At 45.3% G+C, this 26,536-nt stretch overlaps 1 protein-coding gene across 1 annotated transcript; it reads right to left on the reverse strand.

The window, feature by feature from the left end:
- LOC126524154 (monocarboxylate transporter 12-like) lies at positions 1–26,536 on the reverse strand. Its single transcript, XM_055067082.2, has 4 exons — positions 25,432–26,536; positions 15,917–16,171; positions 3,675–3,931; positions 1–1,065 (listed from the first exon to the last, which is right to left on the reverse strand). Exons 1-4 carry the CDS (start codon positions 25,710–25,712, stop codon positions 836–838), a joined length of 1,023 nt encoding a protein of 340 aa, XP_054923057.2. The 5' UTR covers positions 25,713–26,536; the 3' UTR covers positions 1–835.

Below are 26,536 nucleotides of genomic sequence, written 5' to 3' on the forward strand. Positions count from 1 at the left end.
AACATCCCTCAGCACATTGCATCAGTAACGGAGACATGCAAACATATAACATACAAGTAAGTATAACATATTTAAATAGTTACATGGTTTCTCCTTTTTACAATAGTCAGAAATAAATAGCCACGCCTTCTTTCTTCTTTTTTTGTTGCGTGGTATTTCTTATGGTAACTGCCTATGATTTATTCTGACAATGTGTGGTGCATATGTAATGAAACACTAAGAGTGGTTTGGTTTGGTTAATTTTGATGAGTTTTATGTCGGAATAGTAGTGGGACTTGCTCAGTCACGAAAATTGGCAAAGAACACGCTAACACGCAAAAAGCAGTTACTGAATGGCTAAATAAAAAAACGAGTAACGCGAAGAGTCTCTTAAATATAATTCACCACGCTATTAACCAATGGCTATGCTTTGGAAATGCCTGTGAGCTGACCTTATATGTTCTGGTTTTATGCAGGAAATAATTTTTCCTAGCGTATAACAAAGGTGCACCATACTTGGTCATCATAAGATAGTTATATGGTGCCGTCCGGTGCTACTTTCATTCGGCGCCTAGTAACACCTAGTGAAATCCAGTGTTCACGAAGCTGACAGCAAGCAATGAAAAACTGACAGATCGCAAGAATACGGGAAGAACCACAGAGAGCTATCTCTTAAAAATGACGTATAATGAGCATGGCGGCTGGAACTTGTGTTCAATCCAGAGTTCTGACGGCTTTCAAGAGGACAGAGCCGTCACACGAAGCTCCTCGGGAGGCACAAAATGCATACTGTGTCCCGTGTACGCCAGAGTGAAGTCACACTGCTGCACTGCATACACTGGGGAAGTAAAGCTTGTCACAGGGAGTACGCAGCGGGGAGTTCTGTTGCATTGCAGATATACTTCGGTAGAACGGATGGCGCTTGTACACTGATCTTCCTCTCGCAATCGCCGAGATTCCATCGCCTGGACCGCTTGGTCGTCTCTACTAGGCGAACTGCGATCCAAATCAAACCCCCCAGGATGACTGCAGATCCGCAGATTATGAAGAGCTTGTCATAGGCTCCGACGACGTCCCTGAAATAACCTGAAAAGAACGGAGTACTTTATTGCATTTTTAGGCCGTGTGCTCTAATATACAGCAAAAATCTCATTTTGCGCCTACTATATGAGGGGCGGATTCTAAAGCCAATGAATTAAATACATATGCCATGTGCATACTCTGTGTCTCCATGGAATACATTTCCAGATATTCTGGCTTGCGTGAAACCTTTAGCTTAGTCATCCCTACCACAGCCACTATGTTGTATTTTCGCATTCTTCTTTGCTAGCCGCACAGTGATTGAATGTATTAGTTCTATCACGTCAACGCCATTCCGTGTTCACGTGATCATGGATGGATGGATGGATGGATGGATGGATGGATGGATTAATTAAGGCTATGGGCGCCACCAAACTCTTTTTATTATTTTGCCTACTGTGCTACCTATCTTTTTTTAAAAAAGAAAGACACGCACACAAAGAATTCACAACATCGAAGTTTCTGAACCACGAATGGGAACTTCGTTTTTGTACGCCCCCGTTGTTTGTGGTCTTCTTTCTTTCCTGCTACAAAACCTCCAATCACCTCTGACTCAGCTGGTGCAACGCGCCGCCATCGTACAGTCCTAATCACAGGCCCCGCAGTCCTGTCATTCGATGATCATGACACCCCTTCATTATTGTGATAGGAATTATCTGAGCACTCCAGGCTCATTTTTTCCAACGTCCTGGCTGTGATGTTGTGTATAAAGTCCAAGCGTGATAACATCATCGTCGCGCGCCGTATGCTGTGTGTGCGAGTGAAAGCAGGAGAGGGTGAGTCGATGATGGAGGCTCGATCTCGCGTGCGCAAGGGAGGAAAGTAGGGAGAGTGCGCATCGTCGTCCGTCGCGCGCAAGGCAACGAGGGGGGGAGGCGCATGAAGGGGAGGCGTGTTCCACTGCGGCGGCTGCTGCGTATCGTGCGGCCGCACGGGCCCTCTCTTGAAAGCGATCTGCGATGACTACATAGTCCAGGTGCACCAAGGGATGATAGCTTCGTGGGCGCTACTTTCCCGCCGCTTAGTTCGCGTTGAAGCGCGAGGCAGCAAGAAGGTCAATTCACTCGCCTCTAATGCCGTGCTTCCTCACTCCAAAATTGTGACAGCGAAATTCCGCGGTCATCGAGGGAGACGATTTCATGCTTGATTGTGCGCTGGTGTATGTTAACTTATTCAGTGAGCGAATATTCACAAGCTTACACGGCAGAAAAAGTTACTGTCTTCACTTCGTATAGGTCTCTACTAAAATGCTATCGCAATCAATGCTTCGCCTTTCCCACGAAACTGCGACTTTTTGCAACCACCTCCAGGCATTGATGTGGAGACCATCGAGCAATCAATCGCGTCTGCCGCACGCATACCTCTCTACGTTAATTAACTTCGCTGCTCCTTGTTCCTCAGTCCATCACTCTCGCTCGACCAGCTGCTCCGCCGTAGAAATACCTGTCAACGTCACTGAATGCCTTTGTGATTTGAGTAAAGCTGTCGCGTTAAAGCTTGTGAGGACACATCGCGCACTGGTATCAGGATCTATCAATATACATTGCTTCGGAGATCTGGCCATCTAATAACGTACCAACGTGCAATTTACGTCCAGCAGAAGGATCTGTACAACGACAGCGCATTCATTTAGACGCGAAGTAATAACACAATGGTGCCTAAGTATTCAGCGCGTTTATTTTTGCCTCTGCAAAATTAAAAAAAGATATGGCTGTGGCAGATAGCACTGTTTTAATCCTTGAATTGAACTACTCGATAAAGCCGCCCTTACTTCTACGATAAATCCAAATGTTTAATTGCATAATTTACATTATTACACTAATTAAGTTTCTGAATTGTTTACTTCACCATGCTTGGTGTCTTTTATGTGATTTTCATGATGCAGCATAAACAATTACTTTTGAGTTTCTTATTTATGACCGGCTCATTTGCCTGCGTAAATGTCGTCACAAACGGCACTGCATGTGCGGAATATTGTAAGCCTTTTTACCAAATACCATGTTTAGGTCTACCGTACGTCAAAATGCGTTAGTCTGCGGAATTTGACTGGATTCGCAAATTTTGGAATTGAGGCATTACTGTCCAAATATACAGTATGCCTAATATTGAAATAAACCTGCTATGCAGAATAAATTAACGTAATAAAATACTGGGGTGATGTGATATAGTATCGTTCTTTGATTGCAGAACCGGAACAGGTAACCGAAGGAGCTAGGATCTATTTTTTACACCTCTCAATAAGTTCAGTTTCCCAGTACTTATAAAAAGAAGTGAATTGTAAGCAAGATGTCAAAATATGTTACGCCACAGGCTTTGGCTACCGTTGGTGTGGTATAAGGCAGAAACTATAGTACATCTGTTAAAAGCAGGATACTGTAAGAAAGAACAAAATTAAGCTTAAGGCATAGGACAAAAAGCACAACAAAGCCATATAAAAGCCTTAGAATAGAAGGGCGGGGGGGGGGAGAGCAAGGTGAACCAAATAGACGAGGGACAGTGGATGCGAAATAAACGCAATGGATATAAGCCTTCGAGGTATATGAGCATTTCGCATGATCTAACAGGAAGGGAATGATTAGGAGCTACATACGTGCAGCCGGGCCTCGAACACTCACCGATTATCAACGGCTTGAACAGCGACGTGACACCGGAGAATCCGGACACCATGCCGTAGGCCATGGAGACACGATCGATGCCCACGTATTCCGCCAGTAGCACCGAGAACAAGCAAATTGCAACGCCGATGCAGAAGGCGATCGCAGTGGCGAAGGCAAACACGGTGACGTAGCTCGAGGCCATGGGAAGCAGCACGAACAGCGACCCGAGGCACAGGAACGAGACAGTCAGTAGCGTCTGGCGACCGATGTAGCCCCTGTTGAGGAAAAACAGAGCGTATAAGCTTGAATTGTTCTATTTATCCTATCTTTCGAAATAAAATGAACTTCAAATTTCACTCCATGGACTTCCAGGGCTAGTCTTGCACACATACGCAAACACTAAACAGAGTGGACGTGAGGATCGTGCCGCGGTAGCTTAACTGGTAAAGCACCGAGCGTGTAATGCGGAGGATGTGAATTCGGTTCCTACCAACGACAAGTTAGCTCTTCGTCCACTTTCATTTCTCTTTGCCCTAGTCAGCTTCAGTTTATTTCTTTAATAAGTATAGATATACAGGCGTTCACAAGCCTACAGAAGGAGGTCCCAGAGCATGTGGCTGAAGGGGGACCTCCTGTCAGAAAATATACACATTAGAGTAAATACGCAGCATAAAACAGCTATACAGTAGTCACTAAGTGGAAGATTATACAAAGTAAATGTAGTACAAACTGCAAAATAATATAAGGTCAATAGCTAGTAGTAGAATTAAAACAGTAGTTTAAGGCATTCGCAACACAACAAACCCAAAAAATATTTATAAAGGCTACAAATGAAAAATAAACGAATGAAAAAGGAAAAACGGAAAGGAAATGAGCGGGAGTGAAGTGAATAGCTTAGATATGTGGATTATTTTGGCTATCTAGTAGAAAAGTAACTAATGCTTTCTTGAAGAAACCTAAAGACGAATAGTGCTTGCCATCTAGTGGGAGGCTGTTCCAAGTAGATAATACTGCTATATATCCAGATTGTTTTCCTTAATTAGTATGCATTAGTGACAATAAGAAATTGTTGTTAGCTGCAAATCTTGTGAGCTTCAAGGTAACCAAAGTAGCCTCAGAAAATATATGTACTGGTGGAGGATTACGTGTTACCTTAAATAACATTGCGGCTAATTTATATTTACCAAGATTTCTTTACTGAAAGTACTCTGTGGGTGAGAAGCGTATCAATAGCATTGCAGTAGAATGAGCTGAACGACAATATCCGGATGGCTTAATTCTGCAAATGCTGTAGTGGTGCTATATGAGTTGGATATGTGTTACCCTATGCTGTAATGCAATAATTGAGATGGCTGTGAATAAAAGAATAATACATGGTTAGCAATGGCTGAATAAACGTACACTCGCCAACTGAAAAAATTCAAAACACGGATTGACGTTTCGGCGCCCAATACGGGTGCCTTGTTCACAATGAGCGAATGCATGGTGGTCTTTATTATATATGCGTCGGAAGACGTAATGTGCTTGCGTACAACTCAGGGAGGGGTCCCCGTGTCCGGTTTATCGTGTTAGTAGTAGATTGTATGCAGAATGATTCAAGGAGCAATCGGGATGATAATTTTTTCTCTCTTTCGATGATAGAAGCCGAATTTCAGTTAATACTGTGTCCAGTCTTTTCATGGTGCTGTGCCAGGGCGCTGGAGACCGTGTGTCCTTTGGCTACATCATTGCGATGCTGCTGTAGCCTTCTTTTAAAGTTCCCCGTCTCGCCTACGTAGCACGCATGGCAGTCCTGGCAAGGAATTTTGTAGATGACACCCGGAAATTTTTCTTTTTCGAGGCGGTCTTTCACTCGGACGAGTTGTTGTTTTAGCTTTCTTGAAGGGACGTGGCAGATTTGTACATCATGATCTTTGAAAATTCTTGATAATGACTCGCTCACGCCACGTGCATAGGAGAGAGACGCGCGTTTTCTTGTTCTCATCGGCCTTACAGGGGGTTCAGCTGCACGCTTTTCTTCAGTCCTTATAATCTGGCCGGGGTAGCCATTGCTGACCAAATCCTGCGTCACTCTCTTCAGCTCAGCTCTGCGTGCGTCAGTAGTCGAGCATAATCGTAATGCACGGGTGAACAATGTGGAGGCAACAGATCGTTTTTGTCCAAGGGGGTGGGCCGAATCAAAGTGGAGATATGTCCCTGTGTGTGTAGGCTTTCGGTAAACACTCGTGGAAAGGCCGGATGCAGTGCGCAAGACTTCAACGTCAAGGAAGGCCAAGCGACCATTAACTTCTTCTTCAACGGTGAATTCTATTGTGCTTTGGAAAGAGTTCAGGTGCTGCAGAAAAGGTACGACGTCTTCGCGGCGGATAATAGAAAAACAGTCGTCGACATACCGCAGGAACAATTTCGGGGTGGGCTGAAACGTCGTGAGGGCTTTATCTTCGAGGGCTTCCAAAGCAATGTTGGCACATGACACTGACACCGATGCTCCCATTGCCGTTCCAAAGGCCTGCCTGTAGAATGATCCATTAAATGAAAAATATGTGTTGCGTAAGCAAAAATCCAAGAGGGGGCACACGTCGTCGACTTCGAATGGTGTGCGCAAAGGCAGAGATGTGTCGTTTTGTAATGCTGTTCGGCAGCAGTCAACAGCATAATCCACAGGTATGCGTGTGAACATAGACTTGACGTCAAAGGAAACCATGACGTCTTCGCTCCCTAAAGTCACGTTCCTGACCTTGTCGACAAAATCAGCGGAGTCCTTTACGTATGTCGGCGTTCGTCCAACGAGGGGTCGGAGCACACCATGAAGATAGGCAGAGAGACGGTGCAACGGAGAGCGAGTGTAGTCTACTATAGGCCGCAGCGGGACATTAGGTTTGTGAACCTTAGGCAGGCCGTATATTGCAGGAGCTGAGCCGTTGTGGCACAGCAGCTGGTTATACAGATGCTTCTTTTCGGGAGGCACAAACTTCAAAACGTCAGTCAGTAGCTTCTGAAGTTCTGACTCGGTCTTTTTTGTGGGGTCCCGGTTGACCTTTGAATACGTTGTCAGGTCCTGGAGATGTTCCGTCATCTTTGAAACGTAGTCATCCCGATTCATGACAACTGCGGCATTCCCCTTGTCCGCAGGCAAGATGACAATGGCTTTGTTATTTTGCAGTCTTTTCATGGCTACTTTATCGAGGTGGCTGATACTTGAGGTCCTAGCATTACGAAGCTTTCAAAGAGCCCCAACAGCGCGGGTACGTGCTTCGTTTTGCAGAGACGGCTCGACATGGCGTACTGCCTCCTCAACTGCACAAGCCATTTTTCGCATACTTGGCATGGTACCAATGTTGAAATTCAGGCCGCGGTTTAGTAGATGAAGCTCTGCGGTATCAAGGTCGTGCGACGACAAGTTGCAAACACCAGCTTGGTCGTCAGGGGCCGGACGTTTGTCCAGCAGAGACGAAAACTTCTTTTCCTGGCACCTTTCTCTTTTTTGTCGAGTCGCCGTAGCTGCTCCGTTAGAGTAGAGTAAAATTTCGTGGAATTCCGTGGGAACGGTGCGCTCAAGCGTGCGTTGGCTAAAGAAAACATCGTTCTCCAAGCGCTTTATGGTAGCCTTCGTTTCAAGGATGCGTGCTTGTAAAAGGAGCTTCTCGCAGCGTGAGATAGCATGCTTTCCAAACGGCGTACGAACCAAGACGGGTAGGTGAAGCGACTTCGGGATGATGCTGTGGGCTTTACAGCGCAGGTTGAATTGCAGGTGGCATTGAAAAGATGCCAACTTCGACTTGAGGGACGCAAACTGTCGAATCTTCGTTACGGCGGACCGTCCATGCTTTTCGCGAAGGGCAATGAAGTCTAGGGTTTGACGAAAACTCGTCTGGCGAGGAAATAAAATGGCTGAATAAACGTACACTCGCCAACTGAAAAAATTCAAAACACGGATTGACGTTTCGGCGCCCAATACGGGTGCCTTGTAGGCGAGACGGGGAACTTTAAAAGAAGGCTACAGCAGCATCGCAATGATGTAGCCAAAGGACACACGGTCTCCAACGCCCTGGCAGAGCACCATGAAAAGACTGGACACAGTATTAACTGGAATTCGGCTTCTATCATCGAAAGAGAGAAAAAATTATCATCCCGATTGCTCCTTCAATCATTCTGCATACAATCTACTACTAACACGATAAACCGGACACGGGGACCCCTCCCTGAGTTGTACGCAAGCGCATTACGTCTTCCGACGCATATATAATAAAGACCACCATGCATTCGCTCATTGTGAACAAGCACCCGTATTGGGCGCCGAAACGTCAATCCGTGTTTTGAATTTTTTCAGTTGGCGAGTGTACGTTTATTCAGCCATGTTATTTCCTCGCCAGACGAGTTTTCGTCAAACCCTAGACTTCATGGTTAGCAATGTTGGTTTGCTAAAATAATATCTAGATTTAAATAAAATTCTAATACCGGGATAAATTTCGGGCTTCAAATTGGCGACATGCTTCGATATTTTTAAGTTTGAGTCAAGAATTATACCAAGAAAAGAGGATTCATTAACTTCACTCATGCCAGATTGAATTATGGTGTCCAATGATTCGAATGAAAAAGCACAAAAGACGTTTTGGTAGGATTTATGCTTAGCGAGTTAAGCTGGCACGACGTTAAAATATCTTTTTCAGGTCAGTGTTTAGCTTAGTAATCAGAGAAGTTAGTGAACGATCGGTTGAAAGTAATGTGGTGTCGTCAGCGTAAAGGAAGGCCTCAGTTTCTAATAAACAACCGGGTAAATCATTTATATAGAGCAGGAATATATAGTAGTGGGCCAAGTACATACCCCTGCGGAACCCCTTTATTGGTTGTTCTGAAATTAGAAATTGAGGAACTCAAATACACAGCTTGTTCTCTATCTGTTAGGTAACTTTTTATAAGTGCTAATGCTGGGCCATGGACGCCTACTGCCCGTAGTTTAGCGACTAAGATGACGTGGCTTGTGGATACAAATGCATTGGATAGATCTATAAAAACTGATCCTGCTCAGAAACTGGCATCTATAGCGATTTTTATTTTATCAGTGAAAGAAAGTATAGCACAGTCAGTCGAGAATCGTACCCTAAACCCAAATTTATTCGGCGAAAGAATGTTAAATGTTGAGAAGTATCTGGTTAAGCGCTTTTCAATACATTTTCGATGACCTTGCTACAGAAAGGAAGAATAGTAATAGGGCGCTAATTATAAATGTAGGAGCGGTCACCTTGTCTAAATAGTGGAATTATTTCTGTATTTTTGCGAAACGTACCCATTAATTTCCCTGTGTTTTCTATGGCTTTATTGACTGGCACATCGTTGTAACTCAACTGAGAGTCAGCGCCAGAACCGAAAAAGGTCCAAAAAACGGTCACCATACATTTTGTACACGCATTCGGTAGGAAAATTACAATAACTTGCAGGACCACACATGACTAATACGGATGTCGCCCTTCTTGGGTAGCAGATCTGGCTCAGTACTGACCAGCCAGGGCCAGGAAGTACTGCGCGAAGCACAGCTTTCACGACATGCCCGAGTGGGTCCTCTAGTCGTGTCAGCATTTGCAATTGTGACGCGTCATCGCGCCAAATGTTAGTGTTGCTCTCTGAATCATGGGTGGAGGGCAACAATCTACTTCAAGTAGAACATACAGTGAATATGTTATGCTCCGCGATTCCGTTTTAAGCTCAGTATATCAGTCCACCTTGTAACTATGAATCAGTTCATTGAAGTTATCAGCATAGAAATATGGCCGCGAAGTGTCACGAACTGTGTATAGGCCAGGTCCCGTAGATCCGCGCACGCTCGACCAGTGCCTCTGAGCACTGACATACCAGGGTAATTTTTCGTTACAATAACCCTAAGTATGGTGGCTTCTTTCCGGTATATGTATTGCTAATGTATTTTCGTGCATGCATCAATGCCCAGTTCACTGATCGGTCGTAGATTGTCTGCAGACAGCGAAGGGCTTGCGTCATGGCGCGTTATCTTATTTTATGCACGAGGCCTTGCAATGCAGGGGTCGAACTCTACCGCAGATTCAGAATTCTCGTCCAAGAGGTAGCAACCAAACAATTCTGGATGGATATGAGCCGAAGTTGTCACATTGAGGCCAATGAAAATCACTGCTGCATTAACCCCACGAATCACCTACAGATAGCACTAACCACCAAAACTAGACGCAAAGAACTTGGTGGTGCGACCCACTGCCCCGTTCCAAAGGGGACGATCATAGCATCCATCCATCCATCCATATGCACATAGTTGCGGGGCGCCACCACCGCAAAACTCGTATGGAGCATTCAATCCCTGAAACACAAAAATCGTAATCTGTGGGAATCACAGGCGTCGACTACTACAGAGACAACAGGCCCTGCATCGACTTTCTCTGACTAAGATGATGAAGACCCCACGGTACGAACTTCCTTGGCATTTTAACAGGCAGTCTTCCGTATATACAGTGCTGGGTAGTATCGAAGATGCATGCGGGAGGCCCATAGCCGTATTCTTCTGCGCGGCTCGTCTAGCCACCCTTAATTTTTTACCCGGGAGCGCAAGTTTCGGACAGCAGGAGGCAGCGAGACAAGACAACGAGCGGACGATACGCGGCTCGGGGCTTCTTGGTAAGCGCTGTAAACTTGTTCCTTCCTCTTACTTTTTTTCACAAACGTTTTAAGTGCTCTTTAATTTCACTGCAAATATAGCAGGCACCTAGGCGCGTTCAAGGCCGAATGCGTGCGTGAGATTCGAAAAACTCGATGTTAGCACCACTGAGAGTTGACACTATATCGTGCAACCTACGACTAGGGCAGACAAATTGACGGATCTCTTAGGCATGCAGGGCCCTCTCGACTGTACTTTTCGGCGATAAGGTAGCCCTGCCACCTGCGGGATTATCCGACTGAGTTGTGTCGAATGCTCGGTTGCGATAGTCAAAAGTTCGAATCCTCGTTCTTTTTTTTATTAACGATGGGATGCCCGACTTCGATCTCCTACAGTGCAATACATCTGCAGGCTTGGAGTGAAGCCTTACACAGGCAAGAGATGCCGAGAGCAACTGGGGCTATAGTAATCCAGGTACAACCAGATTAGGAAGGCCCACTAAGCTTCAGCAAAGACACTCCCTCCCCAGAACAGGAATTGGCCTCCCTGGTGCAGTATTCGGCCAGCCCCTCCCTGATTATTCATACAATTAACACATCGCCCTCAGTCCCCAGCAGCTGCGGAGCACCTGACCAAGGCGGCGGTCAGACCTGTAATGCAGCAGAGGGGGCTAAGAATCTCGAGCCCGACAGGGCGCCAATGGAAACTGGCCCTGGCAATCGTCAACAGCCGAACTCTGTCGAGTGAGGCTAGCTTAGCCGGGTTCTTTGATGAACTATCAGATATTGTTTGAGATATCATTGGCCCTTGCTGGATTAGAACAACTGGTGCTGACTAACGGCCATGTCCTCTGATATGGAGGTCTCCCAGATGAGAAGAAATACGGGATAGGATTCCTAATCTAGAAGGACATATCGGGAAACATTGACTAATTCTACAGCATTAATGAGGGGGTGGCAGTAGTCGTAATCCATCTTAATAAGAGGCATAGCTTAAAGGTAGTACAAGCCTACGCTTCAAGATACAGACACGATAATGATAAAGTAGATCAGTTTTATGACGATGTTGAATTAGCGAATGATAAAAGTGGAAACTCAGTATAGTGTAGTAAGGGGCGACCGCCTTCAATCGCCTTCTCAGCTTTTGCTTCCGGCCAACTATTGCCGCTTCGTGTGCGCGCTTCGCTAGGTACGCACGACCTCGCGCGCTGCATACATGGGTGGTTGCCGATGACTAAGACGGTCTAATCTGTCTCGTGTATGCAGCACGTTGCAAATGGAGCGAAGTGTGGCTAGACTTTCGGAGGTCGCGAGTGGCAGCGCATGGCCGACGCGTGAGTGTGATTCACACCAGCCGCAGCGGGCAAACGACGCGTACAGTGCTCCGATGTGCGCGTCCCCAAGAACGGAGGTAAGGCGAGCGAGCACATCGAGGCACCCTAACGACGCGTGCTACTCTGGCGCCATCTCGTAGCCATCGTCGCCAAGTCCGTTTTGCGTAGCACTACGCTTTCGCCATACTCTCCTCCGCTTTCGGCCTCATGCCACGGCCGCTTGATAAAAAAGAAAGGTGCGGCCTGCCGCGTGCATCGAAAACGCTGTCATCCGCCGCGGCGCTACCAGTCGGGGTCTGTTGTCCGGGATCGACATACAAAATGCGTGAGGAACGCGCTTCGAATGCTGTCGCCCGTGGAAACCAACGCGTCCCGTACTTGTCCGGGATCGACATAGAAAATGCGTGAGAAACGCGCTTCGAATGCTGTCACCCGTGGAAACCAACGCTCCCGTCCCCGAGAGCTAGCGCCGTTCGGCCCAGCCAAGCGGCCGAGAATGCAACTACGGCTGAGACATTCGCTCCCATTGCAGCCCGCCTGACGTGGCAGGCCGCACCTTTTTTTTTTTTTTTTTTTTTTATCCAGATCCAGCGGCTGTGCCAAAGCCACCTAGCTAGGTGGCGTTGGCTGTGCTCACCGTTCTGTTGCAGCCTCCTCCTCCGCTCCTCTCCTCGCGCTATCTTCGCTCTCGCGTCTTTCATCAGTGGCTGCGCTCCGCGTTCGCTATGATACTTCGTTGTGCTCGTTCGCTCTGCTGACGAGGTAGGACGCCTACGCCCGCCGCAGGATAGCGCCTGACGAAGAGCTGCGATTTAAAAATGACCGGCTTGACACAGAAAGAACAACGCGCGTGCTCAACGGTGTTGGCACAGCGCACGAAGCGGCTAACAGTGCATATTAACACTTAGCATATTAGCAAAATAGCATAGCAGACATGCGGGACTGTTTACTGATACACTGCTACGGTACACACACAAGTAGACGACCCAGGCGCTGGTTCTCTACTCTGAATATTACGTCCCTTCCTGTGAATAGTAATGGCGGCGTTCTCTTTCTTTTCTGTTTCGTTATGAAAATCAACAAATTTTGCGAGCGACTTGTGAAGCATCCATTCACATTTCAAGCGCTAAGTTTTCCACATGCGCTACTCTATGTCTAAATTGTATGAAACGGGGCTTGTTACGCAGGTCAGAATTGCGCTGCAGTTGGCCTTTGAATGATGGCATGTAGCTAATATATGTGAGAGAGGAGAATTTATTAGGGGAAGTGCACAGGAGTCGTTGTTTTGCTAGCCTGCTGCTCTAATGAGATCGAAGATTAGAGAAAAAGATTACGCCGATCCCACGCACTGTGGGAATCGATAACAGCGAAGCTTTGTGTGGTGTTAGCTTCGATTGACGGTAATTAGCGGTGATGTTCACGGAGAATGTTTAATTTCTTCAACGTTCAGTCTAAAAATAGTGCGGTGAGTTGATCTTCGATGTTGCCTTGCGTGCACTACTGCTCTTTGTCTGCGTAGTACACAGAACACACAGGAGGAGGGCGGGTTGCTTGATGCGCTATTGTGTGCCATATTTCGTAACCTCTAAAAGGGTTGAGCATTGTCGTTGCCTCACATGGCACATCACATTGTGGCAGAAGTATCAACAGGAGAGGTATCAAGAATCAGCAACTTTAATTGAATTATGGAGCGATGAGTGCCATAACCACAATCGAATTATCAGGCACCCCATAGTGGCGGATTATGCATGAATTTTCACACCATGCCGTTCTCTTAACGTGCCCCTAATTCTAAGTGCGTGAGCATTTTTTTTATTTCACCCGCGCCGAAATGCGGCTTCGAGCAATGACCTCGAGCAATGACATATCCGCGAAGCTGCCACGAGGGCACAGAAGTGTTGATTCGACGTGCCACCACTTCCGTAGTGTCGCATAGACCCTGCGGTGCGTTTTGATTAATGCGGCTCGGCGTTTGCAGGCCCTGCATAAGTAGTTCGCTTCACATATTTGCATGGTGTTTCTTTTTCAAAAATAGCAGAAATGTACCGTACCGCACCTTGAACTTAGATTTATCTCGTTTTTCCTTAACCACTGTCGTGTCCAGTAGTAGCGTTTCCTGGCCTTCTCACGTCACCTTTTCTTTATCGCCACCCCCTTTTAGAGCGAAAAGTGGCAAGGCTGTTATTCCCTCGTTTCTCAACTGCCATCGCTTCTACCCATTCTCTACCTCCTCTCCCCCTGCTCCTGACCATTCTATTCAGTTTCCCTCTGGACTTGCACGTTGGTAGAAACGCGGTCACGGACAATTACAGCTGTCAAAAGACTATGGTAGCGAGGCCCTGGGAGCTCCGGAGGATATTTTGCGCATTCGACGCGGTGCAATATCAAATGAGTTTCTCGCGTCTCCTTTCTTCTCTGCCAGGCTCCTTCTATTATATAGACGCTCTAAACGACCCCAACGTGGCGTGCAAGCCAGCAGCAGCAGAAGCAGCACCGCGAAAGTTGAAGGAAGAGGCAAAGAAAGCTTCGATTTAAAACAGGTGATGGGGAGTGATGAAGACGAACCGTAGGATGAGGCTATATGCATGTTTGTGTTAGGCGCCAGTTCTAAGCCTGAAATCTAGGCTTGTGCTAGAGAACATTCTCAAAAAAAACTCAGTGCCCTTCCACTCTGTGAAGAAGGATGACCAGCCAAGCTGTGTATGTGGGCCCCTTAATGGCGAACTGCACCACCACGGCGGGTCGGCCCAGCATTGCACAATCTTCGGGATCGGCCGACGTATGTGAACTGCTTAACGCCTGCTTCATCTCCGTTGCGGGTCGGCCCGGCATTGCACTATCTTCGGGCTCGGCCTACATATGGGGAGTGATTAACGCCTGCTTCACCTCCTACGCGGGTTGGGCCGCTGTTGCACTAAATTCGGCATCGGCCCACGTATGGAGAGTGCTTAACGGCTGCCTCACCTACACCACGGGTCGGCCCGGCATTGCACTATGTTCGGGATTTGTCCACTTTTGTGGAGCGCTTAACGTCTGCTTCACCTCCGCCGTGGGTCGGTCCGGCATTGCAGTTTCTCTGCGGTTTTGGTCGGCCCACGTATGGAGAGTTTTTTGCTTACCACGCCAACGACATGAAAATTTCCTTGGACGGTAAAGGTATGCAGCTTCGCAGTAAAAGACCTCACGCTTCACTTTGTTAATATCACCTTTGGCAAACGCCTAAGGTGTGTCGTTCTTGAAAAAAAAAACGGCAGATCCCATACACTATGGGAATGAATGTTATGCGAAGCAGTGTGCGTGGAGCCTACCAAGTTAACGAAACGACCATGAGAGCACTGTGACGCAGGCAGCTGATTCATGACCTACATGGCACGCATGTCAAGGCATTCATGTCATGACCGATCATTTATGTTCGTCGTTGACTCTTGTCATTACACGCGTGTGGTATTTGATTCTCGTAAGGAGTATTATGCAAATTTTGGCACTTACCAAGCTAACTAAACAACCATGAGAGCACCAGTACGTAGACGGCTGGTATGTGGCCTAACCCCTCCCCCCCATGACACACATTTCATAATATTCATTATTCATGTCATGACCGATCAGTTATCTTCGTCGTACACTGTTCTGATACTATCCCTATTTTGGTACATACCAAGTTAACAAAGCGACCATGAGAGTACGAAGTCGTAGGTGGCTGTTTCATGATCTACATAATACGCATGTCATGACATTCATGTCATGACCGATCATTTATGTTGGCCATACGCTCTTGTCATAGTATGCCAACTTTGGCGCATACCAAGTTATCCAAACGACAATGAGAGCACAAAGACGTAGGCGGCTCTTTCATGAACTACATGACATGCATGTCATGATATTCATGTTATGACCCCTCGTTTATGTTCGTCATACACTCTTGTCATACTAGGCCAATTTTGGCGCATAACAAGTTAACTAAACTACAATGAGAGCACAAAGACGTAGGCGGCTGTTTCATGAACTACATGACATGCATGTCATGATATTCATGTTATGACCCCTCATTTATGTTCGTCATACACTCTTGTCATACTAGGCCAATTTTGGTACATACCAAGGTAACGAAACTACCATGACAGCATGAAAGCGTAGGCGGTTAGATAGATACAAACTGGCAAATATTCGCTCAGAAACGCTGCGCATTTAATGATGTACGGTGCCATCAACGTGGGGTATGGTCCAGCTCCAACAACAGAGGAATTTTCAAGCAGCACTTCCTGAAAGGTTAGGAAGAGCATAGCTTGAATATGTGTACAAGAGACTTACCTATCTGCTGCCAGAGGCAGCGTGAGACGGCCCACCAAGTCTGCAACCGAGCTCATGGAGAGCATGGTGATGGCTCGAGAAAAGCTGATGCCCTTGTCCGTAGCGAAGTCCACCAGAAGCGAGATGTAACACTCGAAGGCGAAGATGAAAGCGATGTACGAGTAGGCGACCAGGTAGAACATGGGGCAAGAGAACACCGTCAGCGCGTGCCGGAACGAGCCTAGTGCTGGTGCACTGCGAGCTTTCTTCTTTGGTCTGCAAAAACAAAGCCACAAGCTCTCATGGGCCGACGTCGGGACCCATACAAAAATGAGTTTAGACTGTCTATAGAGTGTCTATAGACTTCTTGTAGACGACTTTGCCTTTATATAGATTTGGTCTTGTTGATACAAAGTCTACAGACAGTCTGCTGACAAAATATGATAAGCTTTCTTTTTTTTTGTCTGCTCCCGGGTTTATAGAGGGTCTATAGAAAAAGACGATAAGATCGTTGTTCCGCTTTGCCTACTTTCGCTCTATAGACTAGCTATAGATGAAAGGCGATGCAGTCTCTCTTTACTTTTGTTCATTCTTTGTCCATAGACTGTCGTCAGACGAGCGTTGACAACCTGTTTGTGTCTTTTTGTCTACTTCTGCTCTGTAGACTACCTGTAGATAAAAATTGATAGAGTCTCTATTTATTGTTCATTCTGCGTCTATAGACTGTCTATAGAGGAGAGTCGATGCGGTGTGGATGTTTTTGTCTATTCCCAGTACATATATTTCCTTGCACACGCACACAAATATATATGTATTTGTGTACGTGTGTGAACGTGAATGTGTGCGTGTGTAAGGAAAATATTTGCTGGGAATAGACAAAAACATCAACACCACATCGACTATCCTCTATAGATAATATATACATATATATACCAGCTGACTCGTTAGGAAACTACCGTGCAATAGACAATGAATATTGTTCGTTTTTTCTGAAATTTTAACTCCGAAGCCAGCGTCCTTACACACAGTGTGTCCCAAATAACCGTCATGTACCAATCTATCTCCTTACCAACTGCATTACCTTGGTTCTGACAAACTACATGGGAAGAAGGAAGAAACTTCCGCAAACAAAGTTTCGTTCTTCCCACGTAGTTGGTCAGAACCCGGGTAATGTAGTTGGTAAGGAGACACTAAGATTATTTTTTGCGTTCGGCCTCATTACATAAATAGCTTAATATAATGATCTTCTGAATAATGTAATTAAATGAAAGTGTTAATGAGAAAATTGCAGAACAACGTGAGAAACTCCCGATAGAACTTTCTGTTGCTCTGTACGTGCTACACGAACGTGTTTTTCCGAGGGTGAAAGAAGCCCGCAAACACACGCAAAATTGTCGCGCCACTGGCCGCTCGAGGCACATTGCGTGTATTCACTGGCCCGCTGTATCTGGAGGTTCTCATGTTGCCCTACAATTTCTCACGGAGACTTTTCACCGTAATATAGTAATTGAAAAGTTCATTAATTTATTGAGACTAACTGTCTAATAACGGGGAATGCATAAATAATCTGAGTATCTCTAAGATACGGCAAACAACATTACTATGGTTCTGTCCAGATACAGAGCATTTGCATGTTATAAAGTTTGGCTCAAATTAGGTGAAACACCCTGTATACTTTGCAATTCTAATTATTGTTCACAGTTTCCTATATCATCGCCGATGAAGGCCATAGGGCGGGACGTCACCAAAGGTCATGTTAACTTGAGCGAACAGCCTGTATACCGATTGTGGCAAGGCATGAGATGAACTAGAAGACAGCTGATGCTGTAATGTTCTTAGTGCTTCAGGTTTACTTGTCGTCTATAGATTGACTATAGACAAAAGTCGTTAATCTCGGCCCAACCAATGTACGCTGCAACCAAGGGCAGGTGTCGGCGTATAGTACGAAGCTACGTCAGATATAACCACTGGAGTTGTGTACTGCCGAAATCGCTTTAGAGCCTATTTGTAGACATTAGTATACAAAGTGTATACCTCCGCATTCCTTGACCACATGATATCACCTCCGTAGTTGCTCTCGACAGTCCCAAGACAGTCTTCACAGTTCTCATATCATGACTTTTGCGGCCGTAGAATAAACAAACGCTGCTCCAATTGTGATAATAGATGTTATGAACGCCAAGTTTAGTTACAAGCGGATTCCAAACAAGCATCAAGCTAACAGCACAGAGACTCGTAATGTTCGTAGCTGACAACGCAGACATTGCGATCGTGCGATGAACCGATGTCGCGCATGTGGTGCGCGCGTTGTGTGTCATCGAATTCTCAGATGCTTTTCACGTTGTCCCCATATCTCGGCTGCATCACTAATATCGTTTGGTTTTTCGTTTACTGATATCCTGCACTATAAGCTCATCAAAGTTTCTCGTTCCCTTAAAATATCTGCCAAATCCTGAGTTCACCCAGTTCTTCGCAGGCGGTATGCCCGCACGGCCGAGTGTATGCATATGCTATTAGTGTATTGGTTGCTTTGACCTAAGATCGGAATTTGCACTAACATGTATGCAGGTATCCCATTTGGCGGCAGGCGAGCAGATATGCTAGAAATACACTGTACTACTCATCATCAACGGCGATAATGCAAGCGCCTGACGGGCCTTGTAACAGCTTTTACAAACAGTGCGTTCATACAAGTGTGCGTTCCAGTGCAATATGATAGTCCACAGCGTTTGTAATACAGCGCGCCGACGCCTTTCCTTCATCCATGGAAAAAACTGAAAGAACTTGGAACAGGCTTAAGCTTTGCCTTTAAGAGTGGAACGCCATAGCATTCAAAGATCCATGTCTGTTTGCCACGCTTCCAGGCAACTGCAGTGCATGTAACCGTAGTGTTTACCAGGAAACGTTCACGGGCGAGTGCTATGCACGAAGGCGGGCTTTCTAGTAGAAACGCGGCCTCTTGCTTGGGCCGTGATGCGACGGAGGCAAGCGCCATCTGGAATTGTTTCAAGGAAAGGGGCGCGCGGGTCCATGGCCACCGATATATTCGCGCGCCGGCGCGCGCAAATGGCATACGCCGTGGCCGGTCTATGTATGGTAGAAACGCTGGAAAATCGTTTGTTTGAGCTTTCGCATAACAGAATTATGTTCTCTCGTGTATTCAAATTACAATCCGATGCTATCATGTCTGCAGGTTGTGCCTAAATGGTACTTTATTACTTTCCTAGGTATTTTTGCTTGAGAAATTAAGTTCGTTCAGTAACTTCGTTGCGCGACATGGAGGGCCTGGGTATGAATGGTTTGAAAATCTTTTTTTCCGAAACATCGTGCGACGCCGACGCCGAATTTGCTGCGACACAAGGTCCTGTTCAAATGGAAAAGAAAAGCACTCCGTTTCGCGCGCATGGCACGCAGAGAGAGAGAAATAGAGAAAATGAAAAGGGAAAAGGCGCCAGAACTTCTCGGAGCGCGCACCCTCTCATCGACCTGAGCGCATGCGCAATGGCAGCAACGGCGGTGCGTCATCGGTCCGCGTCAATTTGAATTCTCAACGGCAGCTCATCGCTTGCTGCAGCGGTGTGTGGTGTCTGCCTGTACATTGGTGTCTATGTTGCGTGTCTTTGTGGCATCACTCGTTAACTACACTGAACGCTACGTTTAAGCAAATGTGTTTTCCGTCAATAGCTCATGATTAGATGAACGCATTTCGTAACGCGAACCGGGTACATGTAAGTGTCTGTTTGTCGTTTAAATGATTTGATAACGCCCTCTTCTTCACGCTTCTACTATGTGGAATGTTTTACGGCAAGCGATCGCTAAGTGCTATGGTTTTCATTACTGCTGCATTTAGTGCCACCGTCTCGTACAGACATGCGCTGTACAAAAAAAAACCGCCAGATTATTGATTTGGTGGTCTTTCTTTAATAGATAACGCACATATTATAAAAATACTTTAGTGCACATTGCACTTGTCCACCCTTATCAACACACCTAAGATATCGTAACATGTTTTTACTGATAAGTAACCTAATCTACAAACCTCATTTATGGAAATTCTACTGAAAGTGTAGCAAATAATGCATTGATCTCGTAGTATGACTCTTGCAGACTCTTCTAAGCGGAAATTAATTGCGATTCTTAACGTCGATTGTTCAAAAGCAGTCACTACTCTGAGCATGCACGTTGGCCCGGCCATATTGCATTAACACCCGAAAAGTGTGCACAGTCCAACCGGGTATCCTTTTTCCGCAATTATTATTATAGAAACGATTTGCGATTCTCGCAATTGTTTCTCATTTTGCTAAGTAGACTATGCGTCATATGAACCTGTCTTGAAAGGAAACGTATCGTTGCTGGCCCCTGTGACCATTACGGTTGTCTAACTGCTCATTATACTGTAACAAGATGAAACATTATAATGGTACTGATTCGTATTGGCATGTAATCTTTATTCAGAGGTAAATAAAGTTAACTAGAGACATAAGTGATGAGAGCAAATTATATATAAAGCTACTAATGAACCGGAAAAAGAATACTCATTAAATAACTTTCCCTCACATAGTTGCGTCTGCTATACGTGTGTGTCTTTCTGTGTCCTTGTCCTCCATGCTGTGCTTGTATTGCCATAAATAAGAACTTTGCCAAGCCCTTGTGAGTTTTACAAAACAAGAAATTCAATTCAGTATAATCTAATAGTGCATGTCAAGTGATCGACGTGTTATTCATTTTATCTATAAGTTATTGACTGGCAGTAACTTGGCAAGCGTTAAACCATAATATTTTTTCATTGGACTTAAGCTGCGGGTGTCATAGAACGCCAAGGAATTTTTATCAAAGCAGCCAGGGAAGACTTGAGGAAAGATCAGGGATTGCGTGAATGCTAACATAGGTAGGCTGTCTTCTTATATGCCATACAAGGTTTCCAAAGAATTTATCTATCAAACAGATTTTTGAAACGTTTCACCTCAGAAAAATTTGACACAAATTGGTACCATTTATTGAAAAAAAATGAAAGTGAAGCATACTGACATGATATTTGTTACTTATTTTTATGCACAACTAAATTTCCTGAACCTCGAAACTCTAGAAAAATTACTCATGTTTGAAAGCACCATAAATAATTTACTGTTATGGCATTCATTCGAACTGTAGTTTCAGTTTTGTATCCCAGAAGGTGAATATCTGTCGTGCCATGACACATAAAGTGCTCACATTGTATTTATCGTGTTCATGTAGTATACCTAACTTGCAACCGTGTCTTCATTCTCAAGAGGCCTCCTTATGTATAAGAAACTAAGAAGTGATCATATCAATACAATCACTCCATCTGCCTGCTAGTGAAGTTATGGCCGATGATGCATTTTTAGGAGTATGAGAAAAACATTTAAATGTGTATTAAGAAAAATAACAATCCTTTGCATGATGCTGGCAACACTCAAGTCACTCTTCGGAACATATCATTCTGCGCGAGCATATTTAATTACCAGCCAAGAAGCGTACAGATAGTACAACTGGGCAACGTTGTTTCAGCAATTAATAAAAGATCAATAGGGATAAGTACAATAATTTGTCATATATGAACTTGTCACAAAAGGAACATACTGTTGCTGCAGCACCAGCATCAGTTGTGACTGTTTAATTGTTCATCATGCCATAAAATGAAAAACAGTAAAGGAGTGCTGTATGTATTGATAAGCAGCCATCAGTTTTACTTCAACCGCATTGAGTATTGACTTAAGTGGTTCAAGCGAATATATTCAGCTGCTGAATGAGCATACGAAAATACGCAATTGTTACTTTTCTCTCACATTGTTGCATCTACTTAACTGCAGCACGCACTTGCGGCACCTTTGGAACATATGACACGAATGTCAAGGCCGTCCTCGCGACCTTGCTTGCCAAGGAGAAGTAGCCAGTAAATCTGTAAATAGTCTCTTTCGATTATGGCGTAAGACTTACATTTTCATAAAATTAATATTTTATATCACGCAATAAAAAGCGTTAATCCAATTCGATAGTCGCATATCGCATTCGCACGTGGCGGCCGCATTTTTGCGGAAGAATATTTTTCTTAAAATGGCACGCCCCTTTTGTCACTTAACGTCCATCGGAGTCACGGACAGCCTGCTCAATCGATCTCTGTGCGCGGAGCAGCATTTGCTAATACGTTCAACTTACATTCGAGGGCACAAAAAGTGCGGCGCGTTAGCTGGCAGTCACTTGGTAGTTTCTAAATTTCACACACTGTAAGGAAAGCTGGGAAAAAATTAAACAGGGCAGTTAGCATGGATGAAATATTCCGATGTTTCTGTTCAAGCGCTACAACTTCTGTTTTGAAGTATTTTCGCTGGACTTCTATTTAAAAAGCTTATTAGGCAATCTTTATTAATCACCCAGCTTGGCGGGGTGGGAAAAATATCATGACGTGCTCCTTACGGCTCAGAAGAATACTGCACCAATTCGACAGGCGTAGCGCCTGTGTTTGCTTTTTTAATAATTCGCTCAACTTAGCTGAAACTCCCTGTATAGATTAGCTACAGACTGCTCTACAGAAATTGTCCACAGGCAGTCTGTAGACCATAATTTGCACAAAGTGTAAGGGCACAAGTCCATAGAGAGACTAGACTGGTCCATAGGAATGCTCTATGGATAGCCCATAGACATTTCCTAGCCTTCAGTCCACAAACGTACAACTGTATAAGCCTATAAATACATTTGTCTATGACAGCCTGCAGACATTTTTCTACGAAAGTGAATTTTCATTAATCTATAGACAGTCTATAGTCAGTCTATAGACTCAGAGATATTGCAGACTAGTTTACAAACAGCGTAAGGCCATAATTACATAGACAGACTATAGACTCGTCTATAGAAATAGTTTTAATTAATCTTTACACATTTGCCTATATACATTTCATAGACTTCAGTCTACAAAAGTAGAACTGTATAAGCGTATACAGTTTTTTCTATGGACATTCTCCAGATATTTACCTACAAAATTGAATTTTCAATTCTCTGTAGACAGTCTATGGACTCAGACATCTTGTAGACTGACTAAAAAAAAGTGTAAGGCCATATGTACATCGACATACTATAGACTGCTTTATAAGAATAGTATATAGACATTCCATGGACTTCAGTCTACAAAAGTACAACTATATCGCCTATAAACTTTTGTCTACAGTCATTTTGCACAGATTTGTCTACAAACGTGAATTTTCAATAATCTAATAATTTATTTATTTAAATTACCTTTTTATTAATTATAAATTATATTAACTACAAATTATAAATAAATTGTTTATTTAATGCTTTAAATTAATTAATTTTATAGACTAGCCTACAAAAAGTGTAAGGACCTAAGTCCACGACCGTCTTAGACTAATCTAAAGAAATATCTATAGAAAGTCTATTCCTAGGCACATGTCTATAGACTATCTGTATACTTTCTACAAAAATTTTTTGTAAGGGGTGCTCACGTTAAGCGACAGAAACCGTGCGGGATTCTTTGTGAAAGCACATAGTCAAACAAAGAAGAAATTCACTTGATCTTCTGCAGCAATAAAAAACGACTTCATACCAATGCACTACACTCTAAAGAAAGTTTACACCCTTTGTGGTGTATATCTGGCGCACAACTATAATCATCATCTGCCTTGATGCGCTTTCTTTCTTGAAAACGCCGCGCCCGCTACTTTCCTGTCGGGAATGCTATGTCATGCTGATAACGCGCATGCCGTTCGTTACTGGAATATACCGGGCTCGCAGCGTGAAAGAAAGGAAACGCATCAAGGCAGATGCCGATTATTGGTGTGTGGCAGATATACACCCCAAACGGGGCAAGCTTTTCTTAGAGTGTATAGTAAAAGTCACGCATAAAAAAGTCACAGTTACGGCGGTGAAGCATCGATTGCGGTCGCAAATTCGTAGGCAGCTATACGAACTAAGGATAGTAGGTTTATCGGCCGTACAAATTTGCAAGCATGGTCTCATGCGCCCACAAGCAAACCTGAACACATATCACTCGATAACCGCGTATACTGGCTGTTAAGAGAGAGAGAGAGAAAGGGTGCAAAGAAAGGCAGGCAGCTTAACCAGAGGCTGTTCCGGTTGCCTACCCTACACGGCGGGAAGGCTTTGAGTCCTCATAATGGACGATTGCCCAATTAGTCCATCACTCTACACATCACTTGCCTCTCGGAAATATGGCACGGGCAGACACTGTCAATGCGTGCGAGCGTATCTTGACAGCTGCATATGCCGCACGTGGGGCTTTTGGCCATACCATTAAGGAAGGCACAAGAGTTTGTAAATCCTACGCTTAGGCACAGACGCTACAGCATGGTCTGTTCACGTCGTGGTAACTCAGGCGGTAGACGCATCTGTGTATCTGGAGTTAACGACCGCAAACGACACATGGTGAAAACATTCGAGTCCCACAGGAAAAAGGTAGATTACAGGGACATCAATCACCGGCCAGGCGCAGCGTCAGTGCGCGCAAATGAAATGAAGACACATTGAACACTTTCATGCGCAGATCAGGCGGCTTCGTTGGCGTGGTCATTCCCGTTGATGTTGCGGTGTCCTGGCAGCCATTGAAAGCTGTCAAAACAGCAGTGAAGAAGCTCGGCAGCAGCAGCGAGCGATTTTACCTTTCTTGTGATGCTCGCATCAGCGCGACCTAGGCAGCGAGAACGCAGCGGACACGAAGCTGTAAGCACTCGGCGCACTCTGTCCCAAGCGCAGATAGCTTTCAAGATAAGGCCCACGCAGCCGCCGCCAAAGCAGACGCCCCCCCCCCCCCCCCCCCCGCCCCCGCGTGCCTAACGCATTTTTTCCCCGCTTTCCTCGCGCGCGCAGGATTGAGCTACTATCATCTTCTAACCCTCGCAAACTTTCAATCAAACATACAGCATACGGCACGCGGCAACGTTGTTATCGCTCTTGGATTGTGCACGAAGCACCACGGCGACGACGACGGCAGAAATGCGCCTGGAGTGCCCATATAGTTGCTATAGCATTAGAAAGAGCAGCAGCTAGGCTTCTGTTCCATCGCGCAGTACGAGAAATGAGTCACGCAGGGTACAGTGAAGCACCTACTCATGGAGAAAAGCACTGACTCTTTGCGATCCCTTTTTTGTGTCTAATAAAATAATATAGTGCATATGCTGCAAGTAAGTCACTGTCTGTGTCAATACACTTCACATCGAGAGCATCCTTAGCTCCACAATCCTCAGCTACAGTAGTTTTTTTTTTTTTTGTAGTGAACCCACTTTGCTGGTGCGTTCACTACAGAAAAAAAGTCGCAGTGTTGCCCGAAAGACGGTGCACAAATTTAGACCGCAAGTTAGTAGACAGTTATACGAAATGAGGATAGTAGTTTTATCGGCCGTATAAACATAGAAACATTCGTTAGTAAATAAATTAACAAGCATGGTGTCAGCGCCCACGCACAAACACGAATACTTCACACTCGATGACCGTGGACGTACGCAACCAAAACACTGGCGAGAGGTACGAAAGAACCCAATACGTACGAGACACGATTCACAACTCCCGACGAGTCTTTGGGAGCGTCGCACATTGCTTGAGCATCCACGGCTATCTGGGCTGCTGCGGCTGCTGCTTTCGCTTGAACCTCCAGGCGCCTTTTTAACCAAGCCGGCTGCCTCAGGAAGAGGCTGAAGGCGACGGAGTTGAGGCTGATGGCACCGAACAGCAGCATGGCCGCCCGGAACCCGTACGTGTCCGTGAGCACCTCCAGCATCTTGGGGAATGCGAACGTCGCCATGGTGGAGCCAGCGAAGTTGATGCCCATGGCCAGACCCCTATAGCGGACGAAGTGCTCGTTGATAACCGTCGGAATTACGACGAACACCAAGCCGCTCCCAATCGCTGGAGTCAGGGCAAGCGGAGAGAAAGAAAGAGAGAAAAGAAAAGCACGAAAAGGTATCCCTAAACGGCGGCACTAAGGCGAAATATCTGCACTCCGAACACAAGGAATTTCACGGCGAGCCGCACAAACACCCGCGGCGGTGGCTGCGTACGATGAGTGAGCGAATATGTACAACCGGAAGTAAACAGTTGTATGAAGTTGTAATAGTAAATCAGGTTTCTGTAGGAACAAAGCGGCCATTCTTAAAATGGAACGAGGCATGGTAAACTGTGAAATGATTCAGCAAAGAAACGCGCCTGACGGCCTGCTCACGTCCCACACCAAGTCGCAGTTTGGGCAATGCCAGCAGGTTACTTCAGGTTACATCGTTGCCTATATTTAGTGGCAACGAAAGCTAGTTGCATTCTACCAAAATTAGAGAGTCAACCAAAAGAGGATAGCGATTTGTTTTTATTTTTATTTTTTTGCCACGAGACGCCAAAACACGCGCGCGTACAAGATCGATGACGTCAATGTGATGTACTGATGTCTACGTCTCGGCGCTATAACCTTGACAACGGAACATTCAGGTTGTGCGTTTGTTAACAATGACCAACTTCCTTCGCGAGAATGATGAAAAAAATGCATTAAAGTGAGACTTCACCAGCCTAACGAGATTTAGCACTCCTCCTCAGTGTCCCTTTGAGCAGTTCTTACTAAAATACTAGGGAGCACAGTAATACATTAAATCTTCGGAGAGACATCAT

This window comes from Dermacentor andersoni, chromosome 3 (genome assembly GCF_023375885.2).
Source record: "Dermacentor andersoni chromosome 3, qqDerAnde1_hic_scaffold, whole genome shotgun sequence".
NCBI classification, from domain to species: domain Eukaryota; kingdom Metazoa; phylum Arthropoda; class Arachnida; order Ixodida; family Ixodidae; genus Dermacentor; species Dermacentor andersoni.